This window comes from Pleurodeles waltl, chromosome 4_1, assembly GCF_031143425.1.
Source record: "Pleurodeles waltl isolate 20211129_DDA chromosome 4_1, aPleWal1.hap1.20221129, whole genome shotgun sequence".
Taxonomy (NCBI): Eukaryota; Metazoa; Chordata; class Amphibia; order Caudata; family Salamandridae; genus Pleurodeles; species Pleurodeles waltl.
The window spans coordinates 167,925,649-167,947,538 of NC_090442.1; the positions used below are offsets into that span (position 1 = coordinate 167,925,649).

General features: G+C 45.8%; 1 protein-coding gene across 1 annotated transcript in view; it reads right to left on the reverse strand.

Moving 5' to 3' along the window:
- AGK (acylglycerol kinase) overlaps positions 1-21,890 on the reverse strand; it is a 188,742-nt gene that overhangs the window by 15,696 nt on the left and 151,156 nt on the right. Inside the window, exons 12-13 of the mRNA XM_069227974.1 lie at positions 7,532-7,629; positions 1,319-1,389 (exon numbers count right to left, since the gene is read on the reverse strand). Coding sequence (XP_069084075.1) covers positions 1,319-1,389; positions 7,532-7,629 — 169 coding nt within the window. The remainder of the gene's footprint in view (positions 1-1,318; positions 1,390-7,531; positions 7,630-21,890) is intronic.

A 21,890-nucleotide genomic window follows, 5' to 3' on the forward strand; every position in this document is an offset into this window, starting at 1 on the left:
ACCTGCCTCCAGCACATACTAGGGCGCTATGACCTGCGCTTCACTCTAGGTCTTCTGACAGGTTTGAAGTGCCAAAATCTGCAGATTGGTCGATGAAGACCAGGAAAAATTGGCAAGTTCCATTCTTCTCATAAGGTTCAGAGGGTTGACATTTACAGGCCACAGATGAAGCGATCTGTCCCACTATCAATCTAGCAACACTACTATTGGTGGCTGAGTCCACCAAACTAGGGTAGAATCCCTACATCTTAGATCTATGCGCCTGATGCTACAGAGGGCAAATCTCTTGACATGGCTTTCAGAAAGCAGAGCCATGCCCGGCATATATTGGAAGGAGGTGCAAGATATCACCACTACTGCAAATCCACATCCAACTGAGGAAATTATTTTCTACCTCTGTTGCAAGGCAATGTATTGTATCATTTATATAGCACTTCATACTACTGTCTGGGTTCGCAAAGCACTCTGATTTGATCTGGATTCTGGGTGCCCTTTCCCAAATGCAAGCGTGAAACTATGGTGCTATTTCACCAAACGGGGAACTGAAGGAAACCAAGACGAGAAACAAATCACTTTGTACTCTAGGTTACAGAAGGCTGTCTCATCACATGGCGATATAATTTGAAAAAATCAGTACACATAAAAAGTAATCAAGTTTTAAATGATGCGTAGAGGCAGACTTGTGGTCGGATGTGGACATAAAGCCATATCTAGTTCAATCTCCGATAACCAATTAAAAAAAACTTTGGGGTATATGTAGACCTCGGTTACGACTTGCACGGTACTTGTGACGTGCACACACTCATGCAAATTAAGATAAACATGCAGTACCCACTGTCAGTACTGTGCATTTATGAGCTGTGGAAGCTAAGTTCTGGGAGGAATGAATACTGTTTGCCCCCTCTTAATAAAAAAAATAGCAAGGAACGAGACATGGCTGCGGTAGCTGTTAACCCCTCATGCAAATTTACAGCCTAGTAAAACTGAGTCCGGTATTCCAACATCCGGGAAAAATGGGTGCCAGAACACCGGCCCTCTCAGAATTAGGAGGAGTGGAATTCCATGAGGTGATTCTCCATCCGATTCATAATCAGGGCCGAAGAAGGCAAGATACATTAAAAACTTAAATGGTCCTCTCTGATGGGCAGGTCAAATCATAACTCAGTCTTCCATCGTGCCAAATGTCAGTTATATGGAACTGGACTGGGTAGTATTAACATCTGTTACTCACAAAACCTCCAAATTCTGAAAATCAATATGAAGTACTGTAGAGAAAAAAGTTACTGTTAACGAGAAAGCTATGATCAATGACACTCACCCCACGGTTATGAAGTCACCTTTACTGATGGTCTCTGGTTCAATGCAAATGATCATCGAGTCTTCTTTACGCTGGGAGAAGTTTAAAAAAACATGGTGAAGTCAACTAACAAAACAAACTTAAGTTTAAATTTTCTAGTTTACAGGTATGGCTAACCATCTCTAACCCCTCCGGAGCGAATGTCAACAGAAAATCCCCGCCCATCCATGTCAGCCCACCCGCTCTTTTGTCTGCTACCCAGCATCCCACACGAAATGAGTGGAGGCTGGGCAGGCGCTGTCCAGTCTCAGAGTCCTGTGAATGCCGCAGGGGTTGAGTGCTGAGTCTGGGTAAAGACTTATATCACATTCCAGTTGCTATCTAGTCATTATTGTGCAGTGTGCATTTGTTGTATTCCGCTGTATTTTTTTTTATTGCAAGGTTATTTAAAACCATCACAACTGACATGAAAACCTGCACTGGTATCAAATAGTAAAAAAGAGAAAATATATCAGCATTAACAAAAAGATCAAATCAACTCGCAGATAGAACGTAGACATCAATTATTAAACGTTAATTAGTTGTTTTTTTCTTGGAGCTTTTGCTCAGCAAATTTCAAGAATTTTACCAATCCAGAGTTAAACTGTGGGAATTTGTCATCAGTCAGTGAATACATGCTTGGCGACATATTTGAATATTTAACCAATTGAGGGGAATACGGATAAGCCTTTTACCATCTTTCAAAAGGGCAGGACAAGCACATAAAATGTGCAACATTGATTCACACTTATAAGCACAGAGCCTGCATCAACAGGCCTGGCCTACAGTGGAGGTTGGTCTTTTGTTGAAAAAGTTTTACTGTGGGAGAAAAATATTTGTCAAGATAAGCTTGACCGCGTTCAGAAACATAAGTATTTATGATCAGCCATACGTGGGATATTAGAAATTAAAAAATATACCTTCTAAGAAAAAAAACTAGTTGACACACGTATGTGTTCAAAAGGAAGACCCATCAGTTGTGTGAGGACCGCACTAAGTTTCAGAGAGCAACTGGGGCGTGTTTGGATTCTCTATAAAAACCACAATGACTGGTATTTTGAACAGAGAAGAGTGCTGTATGTCTTGAGGGTATGGTGCCAATTCTGTTAAGTGTAGGCATATTGAAGTGTAAGAAAGACCTGTGCTCTATAAGCGAGGGAGATAGTGAAGAATGCCCTGCACAAACATCTTATGAAGGTCTAAATGTTTGGAGATGCAGCATGTACAGTTTCCATTTACCGCCATGATAGGCATCAACAATGGAATGTTTGGCTTCCCTCGGGATAGCCACGCATTCCCCTGGTAGATTGAGGTAGCCAAACGCTATGTGCTGAGGTGCCAGAATGCAAGGTTCAGCTATTTGGGATCTGGGTGTCAGAGCTAACCCTGATGTGAAGTGAGAAGATCTGGCATGTGAAGTGAGAAGATCTGGCATGTGCAGGAACTTCTTGTAAAAACTGACTGACATCTCCAGAAGAATTGAGTACCAGGACTATACCACCCAAGTGGCACCATTAGGATGAGAGTCACAGACACTTGCCTCAACTTAATTACCAAGTATGGGACAAGGGGGAAGACTGGAAACTGTAGGCCAAGTTATCTATTGGAGGTCAGTTCCCCACCCCTTGAGTGAAACATTGGTGGTGATGGCCACCAGCAGAAGACAGTTTTTAAAAAGCCTGCAGAGCAACAGGTTGTTGCTGTTCCACCAAAGCAGGAAGTGCTTTGGAGCACCCACCATTCCAAACCCTAGATCCCCCAATGCTCTTCTGCCATGCCCACTGTCTTGACAGCCATTCTTGTAGCAAGTGCATGTGCAACCTGAGGCATAGTACAATTGTTACACAGGAAGCCATCAATTCCAACTGTTTCATGACAGTGCAAACAGTACTAGAACAGTGTGTCCGAAAAAGAGGCAGCAGCTGTTCAAATGCCATTACCCTCTGATAGTTGGAATATGCTTTGCCTGTTGTTGCACTTAGGACTGAGCCAAGGAAGGATTATATCTGCTGTGAAATAGAGGCATTGCTGTTTGAGTGTGTGGTAAGCATTGCCATTTGCTGCTGCCCTGGATCAGTCCGTTGTCTAAGTATGGGAAGATGTGTACGGCATTTCTGCACAACTTTACTGCTACAGCCATTAGGCATTTTGTAAACACCCCGAAGGGTTACACCCTGAACTAGTAGTGGTGTCCACTTACCATGAACAGAAGGTACTGGTGGTGCACTCGGCGAATGGGGAAGTGAAAGTACGTCTCTTTCAGATTAACTTTTGATATTAAGGGGGTCATTACAACCCTGGCGGTACAGGACCGCCAGGGCTGAAATGACGGAAGCACCGCCAACAGACTGGCGGTGCTTCCCTGGTCATTACGACCGCGGTCGCACCACCGGGGCCGGCGGTTTCCCGCCACAATGGCCCCGGCGGTAGTAATCTGAGGGGATTACGAGTCCCCCTACCGCCAGCCTTTTCCTGGCAGTTTGAACCGGTACGGGGAGTCGCAGGGCCCCTGGGGGCCCCATGCGGCTTTTCACTGAAAAGCGCGATGGGTGCAACTGCACCCGTCGCACGGTCGCAACACCGCTGGCTCCATTTGGAGGCTGCTCCCATGTTGCGGCCCACATCCCCGCTGGGCCGGCGGGCGGTCGGTTATAATGGGCACCACCGCCGGAATGCGGCCGCATTGGCGGCCGCACGGCGGTTACAGCTTGGCAGGCGGCAATGTTGTAATGACCCCCTAAGTCATCTTGGTGCAGAAGTGGGATGACGTTTTGCAGAGTGACCATGTATAATGTGTTCGGGGGTGAAGGGTCAGACAGGAGTCACTGCTTTGTAGGTGAGACGCCCCCCACAGAGCCTCCCCTGCCTTTTCCATATCCATTCTCCACACAGGACCCTCCTAAGCACCTGGGGGTCCTGAATGGACTGCTTTTATTGTTTATATGTGGGACTCTGGTCTGAACTCGTGTTCGATACCTCCACTGGTTTGCTGCTTACAAAAATCAGATTTGGGACTGAAGATTGTAGGCTGCTCATAGATTTGGCAAGGTCAGAGCATTTTGTTGACCTAAGGGCTAAACAATGCTCGCCTTCAAAGGGACGTTTGATAGGTGCTGTTGGCCTAAACCCTGACTACTTATGTCAGGTATGCCCCTGGAGGAGGATGCTTGTACTGATGAAACCCCTAGCAGCTGTGTCTGCAGTGTCAAGGTCACATCTAACATTAGCATTGCTAATGGTCTAGCCATCAGCACCCATCTCCTGTTCCCTCTTTTGATGAGCATTTCTGATGTAGTTTACCAGCTCCTTCATTTCCTCCCAATGGTAGCGATCATACCTGGAGAGGAAGCTCACAGATTTAGCAATGCACAAGTGTCCATCTGCCCTAAGTGCTACCCATTTTCCAGCATCATTATTTCTCTCTGCTTGTCACTTGGGGGAGCACCTCCAGTGGCCCTTTCACTAAGAAGCATGGAACAATTGGGACCATAAAATAAGCCAGATCATCTGGGGAAGGCTTATATTTCTTTTCCAAACGTCAAGCTTGGCCTTCACTGGCTCCCTAAAGTTGCCACTGGCCAATTTCAGCATCCCTTTAAGCACTGGTATGTAATTTACTCTGTGTTCGAGACTAGAAAGTTGTCCTCATCTTCCATAGTATGTAGTTTTATGTGGTGGTTTTGTGTAGCCCTTTGAATTACTGTATTAAATGCAGGGATATAATCTAGTGGGGATGGCTTACTTTGGCATGGTTTGGCTCTAGACCTGGGTAGTACTGCGGGTCAACCACATTAACTTCCAATGTATCCTAAATGGCTTGTCAGAGGGGACCTCTGGATAGTAGGGACTGCCTGGTCCTGAGTCAGTATCTTTTGGTGCGGGTGGAGGAGTATGCGGTGGTGGAGGAGGAGGAACTATGGATGATAAAGGAGGGGATGCTGTAGGACTACTGAGAATTTTGAACCCTTTTGGGACTTGGCCGTAAAGAAGTCTCCCTCAAATTCGACCTGGTGCTTTTTGTAGATCAGTCCTGGAGCCAGAGGTTTAGCAAGTATCTTGTCTTTGTCTGTATTAATGAAAATCTTCTGTTTCTCATTCAGTACATCTGCCAGTTACTAGTAGATAGACCCCTCTGTGGTGTCTGACCTCAGCATCATGAGGGACTATGATGCCAGGTTTTGAGGGGCTTTCAATATAGATTTTAGCTCCAAGCCCCGTTTCGTAGAGGGTTGGGACTGACATGGTGGTGATTTTGATGCAGAGTACAGTTTTTCAGGGCCTTGGTGCAGAATGTGTGTTGAAACATGGTGTGGTTCGGCGCCCTTGAATTGGGCCTTACTCAGTGCCGACCTAGCCTCTCAAATCTGCAGCATTCCAGCTGGAGGTTCAGGACCATTGGTTTGTGCCATTTCCAGCTCATATCCAGGCTTGATGCCAGTCGCTGTGCGAGAGTGGTGCTCTGCCTCAAATGAAGCGTGCTTGGGTGCTCCAGACTGACCTTAAGGCTCAGAAGATGCATGTGAAATCTTCAACTCCAAAGCTGATGTGTGCTGTGCCATTTGCTCAAGGAACTCAATCTCTTCCTTAATGTCGAAGGACTTTGAGAACATGGTCTCTGGATCTTCTTTGTTTGGCCTGCTGGAATGGTGGAAGTGTTGGCTTCGTCTTCCTCGGCACCCGGCATATCTTTGACTCTGATAATGTTGGTGGCATCAACAAGACTTGTATCAGCATCTTGTGGTATGCCCACTTTCTTTCCCTCCAGTGTCTCGGATTGTTTTTAGCAACAGAAGGAAAGGGAGGCTTTCCATGATGTCTCACGGTGTTCTGGGGAAAGGCCGAGGTTGTAGATCTCGTGATGGTGAATCCAGAGATATTTAGGATTACACCTAGGCCAGAAGTGGAATGGAGTTCAATCCATAACACTACTGTAGGTGCTTTCTCGAGGACTGCCCAGCAAATTCTGGTAAAAATGGTGGCTTGAGGCTGCAATGTGCCGAAGTGTGCTGTGTGTTGGCTGTCGGATCAGTCCTTCCAAAGTCTTTGCGAAGCAAGCTGAAGCTTCTCTCGATGCAGTAATATTTTCATCACAGGATAGGAAGGGGGAGTCGATGGACTGGAGCAGGAACTGAGAAATAGAACCTGGTGCAAACTAATGAGTTGACCTCGGAGCAGCTTTTTCAAACATCCAAGACTTATGTGGAAGAAATCAATCTGAGCTGGAGTCAGTGTACTGGTGCACTGTGGACTAAGGAACAAGTCACAACCAGTCTTGTGACTCAAACCTCTTCAAAGAAAAAAAAGTTGCAAAATTCCGGGCCCAACAGGAGATGGCAGGTGTATGAAAAGCATGTGTATTTACAGCCACATTTGGAACAAACACTTCCCCTCAAAATGTCGTCAAAGATTTTGGCTGGCAGGTAAAATGTGCAAGGAAAATCTGTGAACCTGGTAATTCCGGCTAGTAATGGTGAGTTACTGGCCACATAGGAATTACTACAAAACTTGTATTGGGGTTGAGTGAGTGAGCAGAAAAGCTACCTATGGATGTTTTGAAATTCTATAAATCACATCAAGGCAATCCTTTGGTTAGTGTGCTGGCTTTATATGTGTCAGCTTCTTATGCTCTCCTTATGACTAAGGTAGTTTAACCAGTTGGGATTCACCCCTTTCCCAAACACAGAGTAATGCAGAAACTGCAGCGTTTAGTATTTCTTTAGTCTGAAGATCCACAGGTCTTCCGAGTGCCAGAAGTTTGATCAGAGTGGCGATCAGAGTTTGTGCATCATTTTCTTCAGATTTTCCCCTTGTCCTGAACCCTTTCCCTGGAAATATTCTGCCTGCTTTTCACAGGAGAAATGTGTCTGAGAAAAATGCTGAAGGCTTGTGATTTCTTGCTCAACTTGTAATACCAGTTTAGGCAGCATTTGTAATCCCATCTTAGATTGAACCCACTTTTTGCTCTAATCATGATTTCCAGCATATGTATAATAAGGGCATTATTGGGGCCATTAATGTGGGACTGTGGGATATGATGGGTGACATCGGAGAAGTAAAAAAGTAAACTTGGCCTGACACTTGTTAAGTACACTGGAGAAGTGAAAGTTGAAAGCAACCAATGATGGTGGAACTTGTATAATGGATTACAGATAGATGCAGAATAGTTCAATTCATCCATTTAAAGTGCTTCCTTACCAGGAGGTCAAGCTTTTGATTCTGGGTTGTGATGGATAGCTCAATGGGTGACAACTGTGCTTCCTCCCAGGGCTCGGGAACAATTTCCGGGACCACCTCTGCAAAGCAGCAAAAAGATAAGGCAGTTCAATGAGATATAATTCCATGGTCAAAAGGCATTTCAGGGCCGACAAAAGATCCATCATTAGGTGGTGGGAGTTCTAAACATCCACCAATATCATGAGATAACGCAGTAGGATTTACTAACTGCCACCACAAAAATAAATTGTGTCAAGTTAATGTAGGAGGCTTGCCTGGCTTATAGTGGGTACCTTGTGGTACTTACACCTTGTGCCAGGTTTAGCGATCCCTTATTAGTAGATTAGAAGTATTCTAGCAGTTTAGGCTGATAGAGGTGGCTTTAGCAGAGCAGCTTAGGCTGAACTAGGAGACATGCAAAGCTCCTACTATACCACTTATGTCACTTAGCACTATATCATAAGAAAACACAATACTCAGAGTTACTAAAAATAAAGGTACTTTATTTTAGTGACAATATGCCAAAAGTATCTCAGAGGATATACTCCCTTAGGAGGTAAGTAATATACATAAAATATACACACACAAACCAAATCAGGTAAGTAAACAGTTAGAAAAGTAGTGCAAACACTGTAGAACACAATAGAATGCAATAGGGAAGAAAAGGCCTAGGGGCAACACAAACCATATACCCCAAAAGTGGAATGCGAACCACGAATGGACCCCAGGCCTAGTGCAGTGTGTAGAGGGTCGCTGGGAGTGTAAGAAAACACTAAGGGTGTCCAAGATACTCCCACCCCAAGACCCTGAAAAGTAGGAGTAAAGTTACCCTACTACCCCAGAAAGACAGTAAAGTCGAGATAAGGGATTCTGCAAGGACAACAACTGACTGCAAAGCACTGAAGACGGATCCCCGGACCTGAGGACCTGCAAAGGAAGGGGGCCAGGTCCAAGAGTCACGGAAGTGTCCAGAGGGGGCAGGAGCCCACTAAACCCCGGATGGAGGTGCAAAAGGGGCCGCCTCCGGGTGGAAGTCGTTGAAGATTCTGCAACAACGGAAGGTGCTAGGAACTTCTCCTTTGGTCAGAAGATGTCCCACGGCGTGCTGGAGGATGCAGAGTTGTTTTCACACAGAAAGACGGCAAACAAGCCTTGCTAGCTGCAAGAGTCACGGTTGAAGGTTTTGGGTGCTGCCAGGGCCCAGGAAGGACCAGGAGGTCGCCCCTTGGAGGAGGAGACAGAGAGGGCGCTCAGCAACACGGAGAGCCCACGCAGAAGCAGGCAGCACCCGCAGAAGCACCTGAACAGGAGTTCAGAAGATCTGAGCACGACGGTCGACTCAGCACAACAAAAGAGGGTCCCACGACGTCGGAGTCCAGCTCAGCGAGTTGGCCAATGCAGGACGGAGTGCCGGGGACCTGGGCTAGGCTGTGCACAAAGGAAGTCTTGCAAAAGTGCACAGAAGCCCGAGCAGCTGCAGTTCACGCAGTATTACTGTCTGGCGTGGGGAGGCAAGGACTTACCTCCACCAAATTTGGACAGAAGGGCCACTGGACTGTCGGAGACACTTGGACCCAGCTCCTGTGTTCCAGGGATCACGCTCATCAGGATGAGAGGGGACCCAGAGGACCGGTGATGCACAAGTTTGGTGCCTGCGTTGGCAGGGGGTAGATTCTGTCGACCCATGGGAGATTTCTTCTTGGCTTCCAGTGCAGGGTGAAGGCAGACATCCTTCAGAGCATGCACCACCAGGAAACAGTTGAGAAAGCCGGCAGGACGAGGCGCTACAAAGTTGCTGGTAGTCTTCTTGCTACTTTGTTGCAGTTTTGCAGGCGTCCTGCAGCAGTCAGTGGTCGATCCTTGGCAGAAATCAAAGAGGGAAGTACAGAGGAACTCTGGTGAGCTCTTGCATTCATTATCTGGTGAGAAACCCACATGAGAGATCCTAAATAGCCCTCAGAGGAGGATTGACTAAAGAGAAAGGTAAGCACCTATCAGGAGGGGTCTCTGATGTCACCTGCTGGCACTGGCCACTCAGAGCTGCCCATTGTGCCCTCACACCTCTGCATCCAAGATGGCAGAGGTCTGGGACACACCGTAGGAGCTCTGAGCTCTGGGCACCTCCGCAGGGAGGTGATGGTCAGGCGAGTGGTCACTCCCCTTTCTTTTGTCCAGTTTCACGCCAGAGGTTGGGGGGATCCATTAACCGGTGTAGACTGGCTTATGCAAGGAGGGCACCATCTGTGCCCTTCAAAGCATTTCCAAAGGCCAGGAGAGACTACTACTCCCAGGCCCTTCACACCTATTTTCAAAGGGGGAGGGTGTAACACCCTCTCTCAGAGGAAATCCTTTGTTCTGCTTTCCTGGGACCAGGCTGCCCAGGCCCCAGAAACCTGTCTGAGGGTTGGCAGCAGCGGTAGCTGCAGAGAAAACCCCGGGAAGTTAGTTTGGCAGTACCCTGGCTCTATGCTGGAGACCCGGTGTAAGGAAATGCCTCCTTGGCATGGTTACCCCCTGACTTTTTGCCTTTGCTGATGCCAAGTTATTATTTGAAAGTGTGCTGAGGCCTGCTAATCAGGCCCCAGCACAAGTGTTCTTTCCCTAATCTGTACTTTTGTTTCCACAATTGGCACACCCTGGCATCCAGGTAAGTCCCTTGTAACTGGTACCTCTGGTACCAAGGGCCCTGATGCCAGGGAAGGTCTCTAAGGGCTGCAGCATGTCTTATGCCACCCTGGGGACCCCTCACTCAGCACAGACACACTGCTTGTCAGCTTGTGTGTGCTACTGGGGATAAAAAGACTAAGTTGACATGGCACTCCCCCTCAGGGTGCCATGCCAACCTCACACTGCCTATAGGTATAGATAAGTCACCCCTCTAGCAGGCCGTATAGCCCTTAGGCAGGGTGCACTATACCATAGGTGAGGGCATAAGTGCATGAGCACTATGCCCCTACAGTGTCTAAGCAAAACCTTAGACATTGTAAGTGCAGGGTAGCCATAACAGTATATGGTCTGGGAGTCTGTCATGCACGAACTCCACAGCACCATATTGGCTACACTGAAAACTGTGAAGTTTGGTATCAAACTTCTCAGCACAATAAATGCACACTGATGCCAGTGTACATTTTATTGTAACATACACCCCAGAGGGCACCTTAGAGGTGCCCCCTGAAACCTTAACCGACTACCAGTGTAGGCTGACTAGTTTTAGCAGCCTGCCACACACCAGACATGTTGCTGGCCACATGGGGAGAGTGCCTTTGTCACTCTGCGGCTAGTAACAAAGCCTGTACTGGGTGAAGGTGCTTCTCATCTCCCCCTGCAGGAACTGTAACACATGGCGGTGAGCCTCAAAGGCTCACCCCCTTTGTTACAGCACCCCAGGGACCTCCAGCTAGTGGAGTTGCCCGCCCCCTCCGGCCACAGCCCCACTTTTGGCAGCAAGGCCGGAGGAGATAATGAGAAAAACAAGGAGGAGTCACTGGCCAGTCAGGACAGCCCCTAAGGTGTCCTGAGCTGAGGTGACACTGACTTTTAGAAATCCTCCATCTTGCAGATGGAGGATTCCCCCAATAGGATTAGGGATGTGCCCCCCTCCCCTCAGGGAGGAGGCACAAAGAGGGTGTAGCCACCCTCAGGGCTAGTAGCCATTGGCTACTAACCCCCCCAGATCTAAACACACCCCTAAATTGAGTATTTAGGGGCTCCCAGAACACAGCAAGATAGATTCCTGCAACCTAAGAAGAAGGACTGCTGAGCTGAAAACCTGCAGAGAAGACGGAGACACCAACTGCTTTGGCCCCAGCTCTACTGGCCTGTCTCCCCACTTCTAAAGACACTGCTCCAGCGACGCGTTCCACAGGGTCCAGCGACCTCTGAAGCCTCAGAGGACTACCCTGCATCTAGAAGGTCCAAGAACTCCAGAGAACAGCGGCTCAGCTCCACAAAGACTGCAACTTTGCAACAAAGAAGCAACTTTGAAACAACACACGTTTCCCGCCGGAAGCGTGAGACTTTGCACTCTGCACCCGACGCCCCCGGCTCGACTTGTGGAGAACAAACACCACAGGGAGGACTCCCCGGCGACTACGAGACCGTGAGTAGCCAGAGTTGACCCCACTGAGCCCCCACAACGACACCTGCAGAGGGAATCCCGAGGCTCCCCCTGACTGCGACTGCCTGCTTCAAAGACCCGACGCCTGGTAAAGACACTCCACCCGCAGCCCCCAGGACCTGAAGGATCCAACCTCCAGTGCAGGAGCGAACCCCAGGTGGCCCTCTCCCTTGCCCAGGTGGTGGCTACCCCGAGGAGCCCCCCCTTGCCTGCCTGCATCGCTGAAGAGACCCCTTGGTCTCCCATTGAAACCTATTGCGAACCCGACGCCTGTTTGCACACTGCACCCGGCCGCCCCCGTGCCGCTGAGGGTGTACTTTTTGTGCTGACTTGTGTCCCCCCGGTTGCCCTACAAAACCCCCCTGGCCTGCCCTCCGAAGACACAGGTACTTACCTGCTGGCAGACTGGAACCGGGGCACCCCCTTCTCCATTGAAGCCTATGCGTTTTGGGCACCACTTTGACCTCTGCACCTGACCGTCCGTGAGCTGCTGGTGTGGTAACTTTGGGGTTGCCCTGAACCCCTAACGGTGGGCTACCTTGGACCCAACTTTGAACCCTGTAGGTGGTTTACTTACCTGCAAATCTAACAAACACTTACCTCCCCCCAGGAACAGTTGAAAATTGCACTGTCTAGTTTTAAAATAGCTATTTGCCATTTGTGTGAAAACTGTATATGCTATTTTGCTAATTCAAAGTTCCTAAAGTTCCTAAGTGAAGTACCTTTCATTTAAAGTATTGTTTGTAAATCTTGAACCTGTGGTTCTTAAAATAAACTAAGAAAATATATTTTTCTATACAAAAACCTATTGGCCTGGAATTGTCTCTGAGTGTGTGTTCCTCATGTATTGCCTGTGTGTGTACAACAAATGATTAACACTACCCTCTGATAAGCCTACTGCTCGACCACACTACCACAAAATAGAGCATTAGAATTATCTATTTTTGCCACTATCTTACCTCTAAGGGGAACCCTTGGACTCTGTGCATGCTATTTCTTACTTTGAAATAGTACATACAGAGCCAACTTCCTACACCCGGGATGCATGGAATTGTCTCCCCTAATACCAGAATGGTATTCGGGTGACAATTCAATGATCCTAGACATGTTACATGCCCATTTTCGGAGTTACCATTGTGATGCTACATATAGGTATTGACCTATATATAGTGCGCATGTGTAATGGTGTCCCCGCACTCACAAAGTCCGGGGAATTTGCCCTGAACAATCTGGGGGCACCTTGGCTAGTGCCAGGGTGTCCACACCCTAAGTAACTTTGCACCTAACCTTCACTAAGTGAGGGTTAGACATATAGGTGACTTATAAGTTACTTAAGTGCAGTGAAAAATAGCCTTGAAATAACGTGGACGTTATTTCACTCAGGCTGCAGTGGCAGTCCTGTGTAAGAATTGTCTTAGCTCCCTATGGGTGGCAAAAGAAATGCTGCAGCCCATAGGGATCTCCTGGAACCCCAATACCCTGGGTACCTAGGTACCATATACTAGGGAATTATAAGGGTGTTCCAGTGTGCCAATGAGAATTGGCAAAATTAGTCACTAGCTTGCAGTGACAATTTTAAAAGCAGAGAGAGCATAAACACTGAGGTTCTGGTGAGCAGAGCCTCAGTGATACAGTTAGGCACCACACAGGGAACACATACAGGGCATACTTTATGAGCACAGGGGTCCTGGCTAGCAGGATCCCAGTGACACAAGCAAAAACAAACATATATACAGTAAAAATGGGGGTAACATGCCAGGCAAGGTGGTACTTTCCTACATTTAAGTGTAGGTATTCTAAATCAAAATTTGTGTCAAGTTAAGTGTATGTATTGTAATACAACTGTCCACATTATTCAAACTTAACAAACACTGACAATGCCAACCATATTAGATTGTGTGCTGAAGATGTTTACTCATGCTTAAATAAACCACATTGAACAGGTAATAAATGGGCATCAAGAGTGTAACCATTGCTCGCCTACATTGAACAGTCACTATTAGGCCATCATCCATAAAAGCTTCTCATGCATGCAAAGAACAGGTACACTATGAACATCAGCAGTGTACACTTCTCTCACACAAACAGCAAAGTTAAGAGTATGGACAGTTATACATCACCATCCCTACACCTATTTACCCCCACAATAGGCAGGTATAGTAAAGGCAGTTGGATAACTCACTCATGTCCAAAAAGATATCTTGTGCACTGTTGGAGTACCCTGGACATGGTTGAAAAGTGAAGCTGGGATGTTTTCTGAAAACAATGTTTCATATATCCAAAACTACTTTGACTACATGTTTGGTCTGACCTATTTACCTATATGGGCCATCAGCCTTCCTCCATGGTTTATGTGCTTCCTAACTTGACTACAAAGATTCTCTTGGAATGTAGTAGAGGTACTGCAAAAACACACTTGGTCAAATACCCAACTGTGGTATGCATTCGCTGCATATATTATAAAATTAGGAGATGTGGTAAGACTGTGTTGATCTTGCTAAATATACCCTAACTTACCCTCATTTGGGGGTTATCTCACTTTGGTGGATGAGAGAGGGGGCACCTCCCAGTAGTCACACACTTGTAGAGGTAGATAATTAGTTCTTTAATGATGTTAGATTTAGTTAGAGAAGACATTTTCTCGTACTCCGATGCATACCTCCCTGTTGTCAGACACTCGTAGAGATTGCCAGTCAGGCTTATTCTCATCGTTAAGTGATAATAAAACTAGTAGTTTGCTCATACTTTGATGCATACTATTTTGGTCATGTTAGAAACATTATAGTAACACACAACGTGGCGCACAAGCATACAAAGCAAACAACACATAGGGGGGAATTCCTTTTTTCCCCTTAGTTAAGTTGTTTCCAAAGAAAAGAGGCCTTAAGTTATGCAAAATAAAACCCTTCATTTTACGTTTTTACTTGCACAGTTTCCTTAACTCAGAAGTGCAGTGCGTCAAGCATTCTTTAATCATCAGATATCAGGTGCATACATACCGTCTCAATCACGTAAAAAAACATTACATAAAAGTTCGCATTAAAAACACAAAGCAAATGTGAGAACATCACTATCAAGCCGGCTGATAAAAGTGGGAGTATTATATGCAGGTTCCGATGAATACTTGGAATGAACTGAAGTAAGAATTAGGCAGTTTGTTAAGGTTAGCGTAGGAGGATAACAATTCCTGAGGAGGAATTTAGCTTTTTGTTGAATGAATATCCTGTGATCCCTGCCCTGTCTGGTCTTCCTAAAATACATAAAAATGCATCATATCCCCGCATAAGACCCATTGATTTAAGTATAAACTCTCTGACAGAACCTCTATGTAAATATGTTGATATTTTTTAAGGCCCTTGGTAGCCAGATAGAAGTCATATATCAAATACACCACTGCTTTGTGTTAGGACTCTAACTAGAAGGTAACTCTGGACAGAGTCATTATATGGAAAATGTCACTTACCCAGTGTACATCTGAAAAAACAATCTAAGATGGAGTTGACGCCCATGCGCAATGGAGTCGAAATGGGAGGAGTCCCTCGGTCTCGTGACTCAAAAAGACTTCTTCGAAGAAAAACAACTTGTAACACTCCGAGCCCAACACCAGATGGCGGGATGTGCACAGCATGTGTATCTGCAGCTACACATGCCATCGAACACAAATATTCCTCAAGACCTAACGATACAAGCATCCAAAATACCTTGCGAGGGGATAGTGGTGCACCACCACACACGTTTATTATAGATTGCACGCATCATTCTTAAAAATGTGTTCCTTTTTAGCAATATTTTGTATAAATAAACAACTGGGACCAGCATGTGCACAACCTGTGCACCAATCCTAGCCTGCATGTATACAGGAGTCTTTAAAGATTTACACATTCACAATGAAATGGCTCCATTCTTCGAGAACATCACCTGCTGATCAGGGTATAACGAAGATACATTCTTTGTCTGGCATGGTGAAGGGAAATCCCGTACTGACTTTCTAGAGTGCATATAATGTGGGGACCATAACCTAAAATGTACCTCAACAGTCAGTAATGATAGTGTAGGTTTTTTAGATGGCAGAATTAAAGCTGTAAACGAGTCCCTTGAAATGGAACTATACATTAAACCCTCGGATCGCAATACGATATTGCACTACGAAAGTAATCATCCCACGAGTCAATGTTGCAACATCCCTTTTGGACAATTCCTCCGTTGTACCAACATGCAGGATTTTGAAAAACATGCAGAGGTTTTTAAAGGGAAGTTAAAGCACATGGCTATCCAAACCGGTTGATCAGGCACTCGTACAAGAGGGACAAATATCAAAATAGGAAGGAAATGCTGGCGCCTAGAAACAGGGACACAGTCAATAAGCTGTAAGCAACTTTAGCACCGCAAGCAATAAGATCAAAAACTCATATCAACAGGAACTGGCCCATTTTGAGATGCCCTGGTACAGAGAAACTAGAGAGTCTCATTATTGCGGACAGGCTAAATAAACCATGCAAGTCCCTCTTGCCCATACCGGTAAAGGAACAGAGAGAGGAGTGTGCGGTGCACCCGCGTGCTTTCAGGAGATGTCCCATGCGGGCGGTGACTGCATAAAGGCAAGAGCGTGATATGTGATGGTGCTGTGCATCACGATAATCAGATGGTGAACTGTAAAGGCAGCGGCGTGATCTCTCTTATAATATGTCCCTGCGGGAAAGGTATTAATGGGGTACACAGGGAGACCGGGCATGAGAAGAATCCAGGAGCATCGATCTGCTATTATGACATGTTAAAAGAATGCACCACTCTTGGAGCACCTTAAAGAGAATACACACAACGACGGTGACACGAAATGGTGCATCCTTGAAAGGGTAGAAGTATCACAAAGAGGGAACCTTACCCAAAAGCGAAAGCAGAGGGAGCAGTCCTTTATGTCCACATTTTCCACCCACTGGAAAGGTCTAAATAACCACGAAGAGTGGGACGGAATACGAGGATAGTCCTTCAGGGGGTCACTTCATACAGTAACAATAGTCTTGCCTTATCTGAACGAGAGCAGCCACACTACGTAATGATGGACTGAAGTGGTTTGTTACACAGCGGGCTGACTTGTAATCGGATGTTAACTACTACAATCAGATTACTAAAAGTAGCACGGTGCACATATCCAGTGCACTGCCAAGTAGGACATGAGAACTGCCTGACGTTAACATGGTGATAATGGGAAAAGAACAGGCTGGCTGAATATGTTAGGATATCGATTTGATCCATAAGGAATCAACGAGGAACCATCTTCCTGTATTAATCAAGAGTAGCAATAGGTCCCCGGTTTTTCAAAAAGGGAATGATGGATTGCGTTCCAGACGGACCCCGACTTTAATGAGGTGAGCTCTGCTGAGATAAAAATGTGACTTAAGCAGTTCGCTCTTAGCATAATAATAAATGAAATAAGTTGGTATGTGTTTCAAGAAGCAACATATTAACAGCCTGCAAGATGTCGGCTGGTTCTGAAATCAGCAGATATAACTAGTTGTGCCAACCGAATTGAAGAGGCATGTGAGGGTTTAAGTTACATGTCGGGAATAAAGGGGGAAGTTTGATGGCATCTCCTTGTTAGAAAATAAATCAGAAGCTGTTCACACGCAATAAAAGTCAGTTGGGAAATGAATCTTTACGTTTGATATGCAGGTAACTCAAAACTCCGTTTTCCACTGGCTGCTGAGAACCACATTATCATAGCATCGGCCCCACACGGGCAGAAAGGGAGCGATAAACCTGCTAAACTTTGTTCATCAGCAGAAAGTCTGAGAAGTGTGGTTAAAAATAACAAAGTCCTAAATATTAGATAAGACCTCAGGTGGCGTATAAATATCACTTATGCTATATTAATGTAATTACAAAAGAATATAAAAAGCCTTCTATCCATAAAGTATTTTGCCTCATATGTGAAGAAACCGACTGTTTAACTATTGGGCAAGGACCTTAAACGCATGGCACCTTCATTATACACAATGTGTAATCTTGGAGAACACTAGAGGGTAAGAATAACGCTAGAAGAACTTTTTAAAAAGAGATGAAATCAAGGATGTTTTTCTATGTGTAACGTGATAGATGTAGAAATGTATTGGATGTGTCTAGTACAGTTTAAGCAGGATAATATTTTTTCAACTATGAAGTTAAATCGTGATATATAATGAAGTGGTTGTATAAATAATGAACATGTCACCTGAGGTACCAGTATAGGAAAGAACATACCTTGACTCTCTGATATATTCATAGTATAATCATGGTGACAGTACAGACTGAGTTCATTAATTAAGTATGCAAAAGACCAGACGTGGCAAGTAATAACATAGTAAATCAGTTTTGCTGATGTTTCACATGCACAATATAAGCATATCCATGGAATGATACATATAAAAATGTAATGTAAAATGTGTTGGCTCTAAAAATGATAGAAACTGACCATAGAGTATTTCATTGTCCACTATGTTGATAATTATGTTTAGATACAACTAGCAAAAACGAGTGGCTATATTAAGAGTATACAGTGTACATTAGGGCTACATCAGGATACCTGGGCCTGCCCTAGAGGTCACCTATGGTGTTTTAAGTCCAGCTCTTGGGGGATCCCATCACTTTCCTTACATCCAGTTGTGGAGCAACCCCTCCTGCACTTTCTCCAAAGCAAACACTCAAAAAATAAAAAATCATCCCTCCCCCCAAGAATGTCCCTTCTTTGTATCAGATAATCAGCTTTAACCCAAATGCCCGTTTAGTAAAATGAAGCCGTTTGTTTTATGCAGCTACATAAAACAGAGATTACAATTAAGGATCAGCTCCACCCTCTCCTGTTCGGCTACAGGAAACTATTACAGTTGTAAACTCTATGGCCCTGACCATAAGTGAGCTTAGTAGTTCAATATAGATGTTGAAGAGAACTGTATACAACTGCTTTTTGTTAATTGAATAAAGGTAGAAAGAAACCAACTGCAGGTCTTTTTAGGTCTTCCGATAGACAAGTCCTTTTGATTTTATTAAAATAATATGTGTATTATACTTACTTTAAGGGGCTTTCAGCCACCTCTCTTCACTCATCGGACTGCTGTTGTGTCATTCTCCTTTTGCTTCCACCCACTACAGCAAACAGCATGGGGCAGCAGGGCAGCCTACTTAAGCCTCTGGTCGCCGTCACTTTGAGTGACTGCACTTCGGTCTTTCACTGGGTGGACACCCGCGCACAATATAGGCCCGTTTAGTGCCAGTGTTGCCTGATGTGACAATAGGGCGCTGTGAAAGAACACTGGTGCTGGGGCCTGGTTAGCAGGGTCCCAGCACACTTCTCAGTCAAGTCAGCATCAATATCAGGCAAAAGTGGGGGGTAACTGCAACAGGGAGTCATTTTCCTACACAAGCCCCCCCCCCCAGCCCACAGGCCAGGAAACTCAGCCAAAGTTGGGAGAGTCTTCTTAGTCTGTCAGGCGGGGAAGAGTAGGGAAAACAGGCTGGTTTGTTGCAGGGCCTACTTTGTCTTACATCCTCCTGTTCAGGTCATTCCCTCTGGGGAACTGACCCACTTCCACAGTGATAGGACCTAGTCTGAATTGCCTCTTGTCTGGGTTTTAATGACTTCACCCATTCTATTTTGGGGTTAGAGGTATTCACCTCTGCTAATCTTATCATAGCCAGGGTCACCCCTAGCTTACCCAAAGAGGTTACCCATAGCTGGGGTAACCCCACCATGACCAACAGGAATAGCCTAACTTGCTATTTGGCATGGGGTCAGACCACCATGCCAAGGACAGTGCAGCCATAAAGGCTAACACCCAGCAGAGGCCACTGACAGTTGTCAGTGCCCAGAACCACACCTTTAGCTCTTCACCTACAAGGGAAGGGGCTAAGTTACAGGCTTCTTTGGGTTCAGGGTGCCTGTCTGCTGTGTTAGAGTGGGGAGTTACTACATCTTGTAGTAAAAACCCTTCTTCCACTCTTTCTTCTGTTAGCTGAGGAGCCACCCACTCAGGCTTAACAGTTGCCTGACTAGCCAGGACTTCTTGTGGGTCAGGTCGGACTTTGTCAGTGCCACTTTTGGAGTTCTCCCCTATTGGAGCAGAATCTCCTTGGCTTGCTGGAACCTTGGCTAAAGGTTGTCCACCCTTCCTGTACTGTTTTCTTTTCTTTTTCTTCTGGGGCCTACTTGCAGTTACTGCAGGGGCAGGACCTCCAGAATCCTTCGGAGAGGACTGGCACTGGACCAGTTCCTCTCTTGGGCTCTGACTAACCTAAGGGTAGTCATTTCCAAGGAGACAATCAAGGGGGAGGTCTGTACTGACTACCACCCTTCTCCAGCTAAAAGTCCCACCCACTTCTAGGGGCACAAAAGCCACAGGCCTATCAGTGACCTTGTCTGGGCTAACTCTTACTCTGGCAGTGTCACCTGGGATGTACTGGTTTGAGAACACCAGCCTGTCATGCACAATAGTGTGACTGGCACAAGTGTCTCTTAGGGCAGTGACTGGGATTCCATTCACCAGTAGGTGGTGGAAGTGCCTACTTCCCTCTGGAATCTCCAACTCACCTGTGGGGCCCTTTTTCCAGTTGAAGGCTATGAAGACCTCCTCAACCTAGGAGTCATCCCTAATAGCTACACTGGCCAACCCTGGGGTTTTGCTAGGGGATTGTTTTTGGACAAGAGGTGCCCTTGGTGTGGTGCCCTGTCTTTCTACAGTTTTGGCACCATGCCTTAGTTGGATCCCAGTTCTTACCCTGCTACCCACCTTTGTTTTGGGTTGTGTCGTGGGGCCTACAGAGGACTCTTTTTCTTTATTTCTAGTGTCACCCACTTTCTCCTGCGGAGGCTTTGTAATCCCTTTCTTCTGGTCACCCCCAGTGGAAGTTTTGGTTACCCTAGTCTTGACCCAGTGGTCTGCCTTCTTTCCCAATTCTTGGGGAGAAATTGGACATAGGTCTACCAGATATTGATGCAACTTTTCATTGAAGCAGGTACTTAAAATGTGTTCTTTCATAAACAAATTATAAAGCCCAACATAGTCATGCACTTCATTTCCAGTTACCCAACCATCCAGTGTTTTCACTGAGTAGTCTACAAAATCAACCCAGGTCTGGCTCGAGGTTTTCTGAGCCCCCCTGAACCTAATCCTGTATTCCTCAGTTGAGAATCCAAAGCCCTCAATCAGGGTAGCCTTCATGAGGTCATAGGAGTCTGCATATTTACCAGAGTGTGAGGAGTCTATCCCTACACTTTCCAGTCAACATTTCCCAAAGGAGAGCTCCCCAGTGAGATCTGCTTACTATTCTGGTTGCACAAGACCTCCCCAAAGCTGTGAACCATTTGGTGATGTCATCACCATCTTCATATTTAGTTACAATCCCTTTGGGGATTTTTAGGATGTCAGTATTCTCTCTGACCCTACTTAAGTTGATGCCACCATTGATGGGGCTTACACCCATCTCTTTTCTTTCCCTTTCTATGGCTAGGAGCTGCTTCTCCAAAGCTAATCTTTTGGCCATCCTGGCTAACAGGATGTCCTCTTCATTGAGGCTGTCCTTAATGCTTACAGAGGCATTGGTCTTCCCAACGGAAGAACCAAGCTCTCTAACTATTATTTGTGGAGTCAGGGTTTTGGGAACCCTGTTCTCCCTAATTAGGACAGGAGGGGGAGTTCTTCCTCTTGTTCACTAATTACCCCATCTGAAGGAGCATTCTCCAACTCAGAGGGGTGGTCCCTAGTGAACTCTGCCAATAGCTCCTGGAGCTTTACTTTGGTAGGGTTGGACCCAGTCTTTATCTTTTTTTTTTTTAGCTTACAGAGAGTCCTTAACTCTGACATCTAGATGCAGGTAGGGGTTGAGTTCCACCACCATCTTATCTGTGCTAGACATTATCACTCTAAAAGGTGGGATTACTTTTTAAGAATCTAAAACCTACTCTAGAACTTAAATCCAAACTTTTACAAACTTTTAAACTCTAAAGAAATGCTAACAGGGACTTACACAAGGCCCTAGCAGGACTTTTAAAAATTTAGAAAAATAGTCAAATTGCAAAATTCAATTTCCAACGACAATTTTGGGAATTTAGTTGTTTGACCAGGTACTGGCTTAGTAGTCCAGCAAATGCAAAGTCTTAGATCCCACCGCTGCAACCAATGTAGGAAGTTGGCTCTGTATATACTATCTCAAAGTGAGAGATAGTGTGCACAGAGTCCAAGGGTTTCCCTTAGA